Source organism: Mycteria americana, chromosome Z (genome assembly GCF_035582795.1).
Source record: "Mycteria americana isolate JAX WOST 10 ecotype Jacksonville Zoo and Gardens chromosome Z, USCA_MyAme_1.0, whole genome shotgun sequence".
NCBI lineage: Eukaryota > Metazoa > Chordata > Aves > Ciconiiformes > Ciconiidae > Mycteria > Mycteria americana.
The window spans coordinates 36693602-36705483 of record NC_134396.1 but is presented as its reverse complement, the minus strand read 5'-3'; the positions used below and the strand labels follow the sequence as shown (position 1 = coordinate 36705483).

The 11882-nt window shown below is 43.3% G+C and overlaps 1 protein-coding gene across 3 annotated transcripts; it reads right to left on the bottom strand.

Annotated features, from left to right (window-relative positions):
* Positions 1-365: 365 nt before the first annotated feature.
* Positions 366-6212, bottom strand: IDNK (IDNK gluconokinase). 3 transcript variants are annotated; one of them, XM_075526714.1, is made up of 5 exons: positions 6050-6212; positions 5841-5871; positions 5176-5262; positions 3557-3600; positions 366-1339 (listed from the first exon to the last, which is right to left on the bottom strand). In XM_075526714.1, exons 1-5 carry the CDS (start codon positions 6088-6090, stop codon positions 979-981), a joined length of 564 nt encoding a protein of 187 aa, XP_075382829.1. In that variant the 5' UTR covers positions 6091-6212; the 3' UTR covers positions 366-978. The 3 variants fall into 3 exon arrangements, with proteins under 3 accessions (XP_075382829.1, XP_075382830.1, XP_075382831.1); XM_075526715.1 differs by having other exon boundaries at positions 6046-6101; XM_075526716.1 differs by lacking the exon at positions 5841-5871 and having other exon boundaries at positions 6050-6111.
* Between the last annotated feature and the right edge of the window lie 5670 nt (positions 6213-11882).

The window sequence follows — 11882 nt, the reverse complement described above, 5'->3', positions numbered from 1 at the left end:
AAAAATGTGTATTAGAAACTGCTTAGATCTTAAGCTTTAAAGCAGTTGCATGAACACTTATCCATAAGCATATATTGGACTGGACATTGGCTGAGGTGGAAGACTAAAGCACACCAGAAAAGGGAAGTGAAGGAGAAGGTCCAACTGTGAAAGAGTAAGTTAGTTTTTCTTAAAGAAGGGAACATCTATCAGTCTTGTATTCAGTATCTTAGATCACTGGTTGACTCACTTTCCACTGCAGTTCAATGGGTACACTTTGTACATGACAGATGCGAGTTTAGAGCTGGTACAATGCCACGTATACTTTATTTCTAAAGCTTTCCATACAATTGTATTTTGTATATTGTCTCATCACTACTACCTTTTTTAGCCTGGCATTCAATGCATACAATAAGAATTCACGAATCCACGAATTCATGAAATTTCACGAAAGCTCTCATGAAGTCACCAGTGCCCTGGTGAGGTTAGCAAGGATACAAACACAGAAGCTACAACTTGTTGAAAATCTGGCAGTGAGATAGTGGTAGTGTCAGGCACAGAACTTCATCACACACGTTCCTGCCTCTTATACTTATAGAAAAATAAATATATTTTTTCTAACAAAGCTGTATTTCCTCACTTAATAGCAGATATGCCCATCTCCATGTTTGATAGAGTAAAAATTAAAATGAAGAAATTAAATTATTGTGTGTGACCCTTGGCAGGATTTTCAAAAGCAGGCTCTTCCTAAAATGTGCCTTTTAACTTAATATGGTGAAGGGTTTAAAAAGTTGACAGTTTTTGAAAATTTCATTTTATATGTCTTTTACAGAGCGATGATAAAAATACCAACAGTAGTAAACCAGCTCTTAACATTGCAATCCATTTAATTATCGGGAAAAATAAGTTGTTTTGATTTAATAATCAATTTAATAATTTAAATGGTGTTTCATACCCTTGGTATCCTTAAGGGAATTTCTGTCTGCGTAATTCAGAAACTTACTCCAGAAAAGCCTCACCCTGAAAAATGGCGCGCTCAATCTCCAGCACTATTTCAGGGAGAGATTTTTCTAGACTGACAGCAATAAAGTTTTCTGGTGCACTAGGAGGCTCCAGCGTATCAAACTGAGACTTGAGAAGTTCAGGTGGCATAAAATGTCCTCTCCTCTTCTCCAGGCGGCCAGCAATGATGTCTATAGGCCCATCCAAATGAACAAAGAGGATCTTCAGTGCTACGTTTTCTCCTGGTTGCTCTGGCTGGTTGCTTTCAATTGCAGATGCGCCACTAACTAATACACGCCTATACATCTTCTTCAGTGCAGAACAGGCCAGAATTGCATCTTGTCCAGATGACTCTTCTCTATCAAAAACACAAAAAAATACATCCACATGTGGTATAACAAAATGGCTTGTTAGTTCTGCTGAACAAGGGAGACACGACCTGTATCCTTGCAGAGGACACCCTTGGGGAGTAGCGACATTTTTTCATCATTTTGACAGGATTTTGAAACCAAATTTCAAATGCAGGTAAAGATGTGATTTGGAATTGAGGTCAGGCTAGCCAGCCTCCTGGTAAAATCTCAGTCTTGGGGACCTTCTTTATTAGCCACCGTTCTTTCCTAAATTAAATGCAGTTCTAGCACAAGGAAGTGCAATGATAATTTCCTTAATTGCCAAGAACAGCAGCAACTCAATAGCCATACAAACACCCATCCATTATCTATAAAATTACTATACTAATCTGTCTAGCGAGTGAGTGGCTGCCAACAGTACAGAGCTCTGTTCTTAAATACATATGCAGGTATACTTCCAACACCTGTTTTCACTGTTTCAGATTTAACTTTAATGTTAAATTTTATGTTTCCTGTGACCATACTCATTGGCAGCACTGCATATATGCCCACTTCAAGTTAAACTAGGGATTGGATGCAGGTAAATTAATGCCTTGCACATGTATTTTTTACTGGCAAGGTTTCTTAAAATAAAGCAAGCATTAAATTGTGGGTGTGTCTGTTCCACCAAAAAGCAAATCCAGAATTAGTTGTCTCTATGAAGAGTGACTGAAACGTCTGCCTAAGAAAATACATTCTGTAATCAAACCAAAATTAGGTGCAAAGCTATTTAAAAACCATGCTATGTTCATCAGATTTTGGTTTACAGGAAAATAAGAATTTATAATACCTATTATTATCACCTACGTAAGCCAATGCCAGCCTCAGCTACTTATAAGTACTAGTAATTAAACATTGGCATCAGGCTCTTTTAAAATACACTTGATTTTGCAAAGTTTATGGAGCTGGGCAGTGGCCTTGGGCTAGCATGTAACATAAAGCAATGGATCTAGATAGATACAATCCAGATAGATAAATTTCTCGGTGCGTTAGCCCATGCTCCAATGAGGTACACTGACCTGATGTGCACAGGCAAGCACCAGTCACTGTGTAAAGCCAGGCTGAACAGTCCCTGCTCTCCCAGCCTTTCCTCATTTGGGAGATGCTCCAGTCCCTTCATCACCTACATGGCCTTTCATTAGATGCTCTCCAGTATGTCCATGTCGCTCTCGTAATGGGGAGCCCAGAACTGGACAGGGTACTCCAGGAGCAGCCTCACCAGTGCTGAGGAGAAGGAAAGGATTGCCTCCCTTGACCTGCTGGCAATACTTTGTCTAATGCAGCCCAGGATATCGCCGCCCTGCTTTGCCAGAAGAGCACATTGCTGTCTCATGTTCAACTTGGGTGTCCACCGAGGCCCCCCCAGTCCTTTTCTGCCAAGCTGCTTTCCAGCTGGGTGCCTCCCAGTGGCTGTACTGGTGCCTGGGGTTGTTCCCCCCCCGGGGCAGGACTTTGCACTTCTTAAACTGCATGAGGCTCCTGCTAGCCCATTTCTACAGCCTGGCAAGATCCCTCTGGATCAGTCGCTCCTCCCAGTTTGGTGTCATCTGCAAACTTGGTGAGGGAACACTCTGCCCCATCATCCGGATCATTAATGAAGATGTTAAACAGGACAGGACCCAGTATTGACCCCTGGGGTACACAGCTAGTTACTGGCCTCCAGCTAGACTTTGTGCCACTGATCACCACCCTCTGGGCCTGGCTGTTCAGCCAGTTTTCAATCCACCTCCCCGTCTGCTCATCCAGCCCATACTTCCATCAGCTTCCCTGTGAGGATCCTATAGCAGATGGTGTCAAGCAAACCTGACACCGTATCTTACTCAAACTAACAATACTATAAAAAAAATTTATCCTACCTTCATTATCGGTGTATTTTGTGGTTATATCCTTTGTAAGTAGCTAACGTCAGGTTTATTACTGAACTGAATCCTTGAAATTAGTTTGACACAGACAGTAGAAAAACAACTATCATTGGCAACAATTTTCCCAACACTATTATTCAGGGATTATCTCACCCTCAGCAATTATTATGACAGCTTAGATTAGTGAAAATAGAATGGCTTTACTACCTGCAGAATGTTTTTACACTACTACATATATTTCTGCTTTGGAATGCAATGGGGAAAATACTTTTGGTACTTTTTTTGTCTTTAGCCCAAACTCCATAAAGCTAGATGTTCTCTTACCTCCTTAGCATGTCATGCAATGCACAAAGCCAGGGAATCCTGTCCTAGAAAGAAAACAAGTTAGTTCAAAATTTTTTATGAAATTGATTTGAAACAATTGCTCCTAACAACTAGAGCATCTGACTAGAGACAAAAATTAGCATTAAACTGTACAGCAAGTTCAGTTTTCATTCTCTTTCTTCCTAATGTGGATTTGCTACCACTGCCTGAAGGCTAACGAGAAGTGCTAGGCATATTATCAATAAGATGGTTTTAGTGGCATAGTACTTTTTATATTACAGATACGTACAAGTATCTGATGGAAGTATTATGTATCTAGATGTCGCATGCACCTCGTAAACCTTTGAAGGATAGTCAACTTCTCTCTTGCTTCTATTATACAATTCAAATGTACAGCCTGAATTGTTATTTCTTTTTCCTTATATCTTGGCATACATACACAATGCTTAGGATCAAAGTTGACGTTTTCAGGAACAGACAGATCTCAATTTAGTTATCTGTAATACCTTAATTATGTCATTTTTATGTCAGTAGCAATCACAAATAAATGTAATCCTAGCCACAATTTTGCAAAACCTTTCCTCAGTAGTTAGGCAAACATAATGTGAGTGATTGATCAGCTTCTCATTATAACCTTATTTTAAATTTTAAGCTCCCACAAACTTTTGTTATACCTATTGAGCACCAAGCAATTGCTCCCATTTCATCTTTCAGTGCTGTTACTGCTGGGTGAGCACAACAAATGATAACGTGGACAAGTAAATGCAACGTTTTTTTGGTATTGTCATTACAGAATAACTTCCCACTGGCATTCAAGAACACCCTCACAATTTTGCATCTCTGGTGTTTTGGAAGAGATGCTTCCCTCTTGCTGGGCACCATACACCAATGGTTTAGTCACTCAATTGTGCAGTGCTGCTTTACATGACATACTGGCTTATATGAACTTCCAACCACTAGTGAAATATTAAAGTTTTTAACAAGCATCTAGACTATTTTTTTCAGTCTGTAGAGAATGCTTTGAAGAACTCTGTAGTTCAGTTTTATGTTTCTAGAGATTTCCCAGAAAAAGTTCATGAGATGTCACCTTGTAACTTTTCTAATTTACTCATGTCTCTGAATTCGTAAGTATTGTAAAACTAAACTTGATCATTTTTATCTGTTTAGGCTGAAGAACAGGCCGAAGGGATGGAAGCACATTTTAAGTGGGAACATATAAACCAGAAGATTGTGGAGTAATCACTGCAGTAACTGAAAGTGATGAAATGTACTTCAGTAGAAACACTTATCTGTCTTCACGCGTTTAACTGAAAGAAGCAGCATGTAATCTAAAGCTGCAATTCTCTATATTGATGTAGAGGGAGAGATTTCTGACAAATGCTGAATCAACATCAAACCCCTTGTGAGCAACCAAGCACACTTTGATAAACTATTTTTTTATGCAGAATCCTTTGTAAGATAAAAAGCCTTCCCCTCTTACCAACTGCAGACCTGTAAATTCAGCCTATGCTTACAGTCAGCCTAGTCAGCATAAAGCACAATCTACTTTAACAGGATGTGCCAGAGGGTACAAAGATAAACGTGTCGATGACTGTTCTTCCAGGGCTTATACAAGGTACCTCATCATTTAGTGGTATCCCTTCTGCCATCTTCTTTTTATTCTCTGGAGAATGATAATCGTCTGCATCGTAGAATTTCCATCCCAGCTAAGAAAAAAAAAGTGAAATTATGGATCATTCAGCCAAACCAGGTGAGCTAATACGGACCCCAGGATTTACAAAGATGACACCTAAGAAATTACAGGCCTCTTACACCACAGTATGAATCACCATTTATGTTATGATGATTAGCAAAAATTACAGTGTCAGCTCCGTAGCAGTAACAGCCGACGCATCAAGGCACTAAGTTCAAGCGGGCGTAGGCTGCGCCGCGCTGGTGACAGCCACCAGCCCCGCCCGGGGGACCGCCAGGCCGCGCTGCGAGCTGCGGGGCTTACGCCGTGTGCGAAGGCCGGCTGCCTGCTGCCGGCCTGCCTGCTGCCTGCTGCCGGCCGGCTTGCTGCCTGCCTGCTTGCTGCCTGCCTGCTGCCTGCTGCCGGCCGGCTTGCTGCCTGCCTGCTTGCTGCCTGCCTGCTGCCTGCTGCCGGCCGGCTTGCTGCCTGCCTGCTTGCTGCCTGCCTGCCTGCCGCCTGCCAGCCCGCTACAGGTTGCCCGGCGCAGGGCGGGACACTTCCCGCCGAGCAGCGCCCGGGAGGCGGCGCCCCCGCAGCCTAGCGCAGCCGTACCTTCGCCGCCAGCCGCGACCCCACCGTGGTCCTGCAGGGAAGCACAGAGAGTGGGTTACAACTCCCCCGGCCCTCGGGCAAGCGGCGAGACCCCCGCACGGACGGCCTCCGGCAACCTCCGGCAACGCCGAGCCGGAGCCCCCCGCCCGGGGCAGCCGCCGCCGTCCCGTCGCTGCTCTGCTCCGCCCCGCCGCCCGCCCGGTACCTACTTCCCCGAGCCGCTCACGCCCATCACCACCACCAGCACCATGGCGCGCCCGGCCCCCCGCCGCGCCGCGCCGCGCCGCGCCGCTTTTCTCCTCCCCGCCGCCCCGGCCCGCCCTCGGCCCCGGGAGGCGTGTGCGGGCCCGCCCCGGGCTGCGGGCGCGGGGCGGCGGCGGCGGGGAGGCCCGGCCCCGGGGCGGCCGTGGCGGGGCGCGGGGGGAGGCGGCGAAAGCGGCCCCTCCTGCCCCGGCGCCGCTGCCCCGCCTGTCTGCCCGGCAGCCTCGTCCCCCTCCGCTTCTCCGGCAGCCCGCTCCACGCGTGTCGCGTCCCGCGGGTGTTGCGCGTGCTGAAGCTACCCGCTCTGCTCCCTAGCCCTCCTGCCGGCAGCTCTTCCGCCGGGTCGGGCGCTTCTTTCCTAGTGATGCCCCGCGCTGCGTTCGCTGTTCGCAGCCTCGGTAGCACGCGAGAGTTCACAGAAATCACCATTTCTGCCATGCGCGTTGAAGCGTGCGTTAATGCCTGTTGGACACTGGTTTGCCCTTTGCTCGCAAAGGTCTGCCTTTAAGATTTAATTAACCCATTATCCATGCCGCGGCTAGCGCTGTTTTAGTGGTTTTTAAGGGTTAATCAAGCCATATTTTTATATTGAAATTGCCCTTAGACACCAGGTATGCTTGCTGTTAGCATGTATGTGTACCTGACCCAGCAGCGTTTTTGCTCTTTGAGCATCAAAAGCGGTGCTGCTGCCCACGGGCGCTGATGGAGTTTTTCTGCGCAGGGGAGCAGCATGTGCAGCGCCTGCGAGAGCTGCTCCAGCCGCTGGCTTCAGCAGAGCATGGTGTGTGCCCTGCTTCCGTGTCAGGCAAGGAAAGGACCGCTGCTGTTTGTAGATGTTTATTTTGAAATACAACCCAGAAGATTCGTGGCCTTCGCGTTGTGTGTTTTGTTTGTTTTCAGTTTGCTCTTTTAAAATTCATCTTTGCAGGATCACATCATATCCTAGGTGGAGAAATTGCCGCCTACAGGTAATGCTGCAACGAGAGCTGCAGCACGGTAGTAGCTGGGGAGAACAGAAATCCCTGCACATACAAAAGACTGGGGTGACAGTCTCCTCATGGGAAAGGCTGCAGTCTAAACAGAGAATATGGATGACAAGAATGTGCAAGTGGAGCAATGTGGGGTTTTTTTCTTTTTTCCTTGTTGGAAATGTTGCAGTAGGTCTGTGTCTCCGGTGGAGGTGTGGAGGGAACAATACTTCTTGAGAAAGACGAGGTAGAGAGAGGCAGGGGAATAGGCACACCTGATGGCTGCGGGATATCCCAGACCTGCAGCTCATGCTCCTGACCGATGGCCTGTGCTTGCACAGCAAGTTACTGTAGACACTGCGTTCGTTACTCTTGCACAGCCCATGTACGCCATACATGAGTGGCAAAGTTGCTCTGCCCATGTACAGTGGGCATGGCAGGGATTTATGGACTTTGGCAGATTGGTCGGAATTGGCACTTTGACTAAATAACCAAATGTCTGGAAATTCCAGTCCAAGGTCTATATATTCTACTTACACGCAGTTTGCAGGCGGAAAAAGAGGTAATGGTCAATTGAGTTCCGACGTCTCAAATCCTACCCGAGGGAAGGGCTAGCAGGTACCTATAGTAGGTGGCTTGACAGTAGGGTGTTGGGAAAGGAAGAAGTATCCATGAAAAAACAGCAACGCTGGTTGGATTCCAAGGATGATTATATCATATGGAACGTTTCACTGTAGCTGTGGGAGTCAGCTGCTAACGCCTTAGAGGCCGCAGTTATCAATGTGGAGTAGTGCATAATAAGTATGTTCTTTAGGTTACAGGTGCTGAGTTGTTCCAGAATAGGCAGTAGTGCTAATTTTAAATATATTGATGCAATGTTTCTTGTACAATCATGATTATTTGACATAATATGATAGGTTTATCCATGTTTAAAAAAACCTGGATTTTAAAAAATCATGGTGTTTTTATAATATCTTCTCAAATATGCTGTCATATGGATTTTGAAATGGTGTACCTTGCTTACTTATCCATGGCTTCATGCTTCTGCATGAGAAATTGTGGTTTGAAATAATAGAAGAGGTCTTACATGAACATGCTATTAATGATACTGATCTATCCAGTTAGTTTTAACTCTTCCCTTCTACAATTCACCTTTCAGTTTCTCTGCTAGCATAGGAATAGATAGAAGAGTGTTTTTATTTTTCTTCAATTAAAAAAAAGTAGTTTAATGGGCACTGCCATAACAAAAGACATGCCTTGAAATTTGAAAATTTGATTTTATGGGAAAATATCTCCCTGTTTTCATTATACACACTGGACTTCCTCTTTGTTTTTTCCTGTAAGGAAAGGCTATCTAGGTGATTGCAAAATGAATAAGTTTATTACACTGGACAGGAAAAAAAAAAAACAAACCCAAAAACCAAACCCCAAACTATTTAGATAAGAGATCTGATAGTGGTGGTGATTCTTAATAAAGTAAATTAAACTTGTTTCTTCTTTACTAGTATTTTAAGTTAGCTCCTCCTTTGAAGGAATAAACTTATTAAATGTGCATCAGTTAAGTAGATTATATCACTAGTTTCTCGAATAGAAGTGCTTCTCCAAAATGAAGAAGATTGAGTCAATCCTAGTTTCTGAAGCTAAAAAGGGTAATGGGACCTAATATGAATCAAACCTTGGAAGAAATTCTCAGAAAGTACATTAAGTCTCCCAGCCTGCATGAAATTTCATTTCCTTTGCAGGGCACTTCAAATAAAGTTATGAATGATGGATGCCTTGCATGGTTTTTTTTACTGTTATCTGTCTCTGCCCATTTAATTGAGGTTCGAACTGCCTGTATTTCACATGCCTATTAAGAATTTCTTAACAAAGACCAGAACCTTCCAAGTTATTAGCCTACTACTCAAACAGCCCAGTCCTCAAATTACTAACAGACCAGAATGATTCCTTTAAGGCGCCCAGTGACTGAATACAAATTATGCCGTAATAGCAGTATGATTGTGCTAAAGTAATTGAATTTGCCACATCTTTTCAATTTCTTGGCTGATTAATTGTGAGGCAGGGGGAAATGTTTCATTCGGATGAGAGTTCTTGGGAGATCCAAATGAGCAAACCCGAAAATACCTGTGGTGGCTTTGACCCTGGAAGCATTATCATGATTGCTATTCTCTTTCCCAGAATTAAAACCTTAATTGCTCTGTCACAACAACTCTTGAGATTTTGTTAACATCAAGAGCAACTGACTACCCCACCTACAGTGCACACCCAACTACTTTTGTAACCAGATTATCACCATTTTATCCAGCTAGATTACTACAAAGCAGAGAAAGCATCTGTTTCTCTATCTGACAGCTTTGTTTCATAATGCATAACTTTGCATTTTATAAAAAGCTCCATGCCAGGCTGGTGTGATGTCATCTAACAGCTCCTTTATATCAGTGTATTTGCAGGAAGCCTTGCCAGGAGTTGTCTTTTACTCAAGCCCAGGCTAACAAACCATGAGCATGCATTAACAGAGCTGTACAGGCAGCAGTGCGCTGTGCAGATGCTGCTGCAAGGAGGGGAAAAAGGAGAGGGAGAAAACTAATTAAATTGTACAAACACAGGAGCCTGTAGGCAATGCGAAGAAGGGAATTATTTTCAGACTTCCTGCTGGTGTGGTTCATTTGATTTGTGCAGATATAATTCATGTTAGTAGTCAGCTGGAGAGATGAGTGGATAAAACTCAGCCAAATGGTTGGCTTAACAGGATCACATTGCGTATGCTTCAGTATCCACTTAAGATGTGTTTAATTAAGTTGTGGATCCAATAAGGTATGTGGTTCCTTTTGGTTTGAGTTGAATGAGGATTTCCCTTCCAGTCTGTCCTCGTCACAGACAAAATAAATATTTTTTCCACTTATTATTTCTTTAATAACATGGAGGAACTTCATATTAGTCTTTGTCATTTAATAATATATGCACATCTTAGGAAATCTATTCTGATGCTGTCGTTCCATTGAAGACCATTTGCCATAATTGGCATGGGTGCCTTCTCTCTAGCATTTAAAATTCTTGTTATTTCCAATGTTGGCAGAATATATAACTTGATTCTGAAGCTCTGATGTAGTTATATAAAAAAGCTGTAAGGTTCCATGAATTCCAGAGTACATTCACATAGCTGGAATAGGAGACAATGGAATGTAAATGTCTTCTGATGTTTTATTTATTATATTTAATAACAGGTGAAATTAAAATATAATGGTGAAGGATGAACAGTCAAGAATTAAAAGGCAAAGACCCTCAAGAATACCTACCAGAAAACCCATCATCTTCTTCTAGCCCCAAAAGAATATTCCAGATACTGTATTTTAAATATGTTTTTAATGGCAGTTAGTCTATTTTATGGCTTTTTGGAGTATTTTCAGTGTCTTTCTGAGCCTTTCCAGTTTGACTAATTGTCTGATACTGAATTCATATTTGAATTCAGTAAAGCTTTATGATCTACTTAAATTAGCTGCCTAATTTTAGAGAAGGGTAACACAAAATATGAATGAAAGAATTTTACTTCCCTGGAGTTATTTCTGTTTGACTTTATTATATCTGCCTCCTTCCCAAAGATACTAGGAAAGGTCTGTTGTATTCAGAATATTGCCAAATTCAAAGTAGAAAAAAAAGATTCCCACCCTAACTCCTAATTGAAACTTATCACAGCATAATGGTGAACTACTATAAAAGTGCACAGACCTCTTAAAACTTGCCAGCAACATCCAGCATCATGGACATCTGCTTCTTATAAAAGTGAGGGCTCAGATACATTGAGTAATCTCAACTTCCTGAATCTTAAGGGGATTTTTAGATTTTAGAAAAACAATCTTAAGACTGTTTTTCAAGCAGCTAAGGCCCAAATTTATGTAGACCTCTAGGGGTTCAAATTAAATCCTGGATATGTGTTGACAGTAAATACAAGTCAGAGAGTCTTAATAAGATGTGTTCACTGGGAGGAGAGTTGCTGAAATAGCCTATACTGTGGTGCTCTGTTAGTCACAGTTAGTCCTCATTATGAAGTAAATCAGCTTCAAATTATGGCTGTGTTAATCAAAACTGTACCAACATGTGCTGGTTTTGACTGGGATAGAGCTAATTTTTTCCCTAGTAGCTAGTACAGGGCTATGTTTTGGATTTGTGCTGAAAACAGTGCTGATAATACAGGGATGTTTCAGTTGCTGCTGAGCAGTGCTTACACACAGTCAAGGCCTTTTCTGCCTCTCACCCCACCCCACCAGCGAGTGGGCTGGGGGTGCACAAGGAGCTGGGAGGGGACACGGCTGGGACAGCTGACCCCAGCTGACCAAAGGGATATCCCATACCATAGGACATCATGCTCAGTATATAAAGCTGGGGGAAGAAGGAGGAAGGGGGGGACGTTTGGAGTGATGGCGTTTGTCTTCCCAAGTCACCGTTACGTGTGAAGGAGCCCTGCTTTCCTGGAGATGGCTGAACACCTGCCTGCCCATGGGAAGCAGTGAATTGATTCCTTGTTTTGCTTTGCTTGTGCACACAGCTTTTGCTTTACCTATTAAACTGTTTTTTTCTCAACCTATGAGTTTTCTCACTTTTACTCTTCCGATTCTCTCCCCCATCCCACCGGCGAGGAAGTGAGCGAGCGGCTGTGTGGGGCTTAGTTGCCGGCTGGGGTTAAACCACAACACAACAATTTTCAGAATTTGTTCTATGCAATGCAAAATTGGTCAATACACTGTCTGAAATCCTTTCCTTTTGATTGTACAGTAGATATCTGGGGGGTTGAGGAGAACTTCATACAAATTGGATC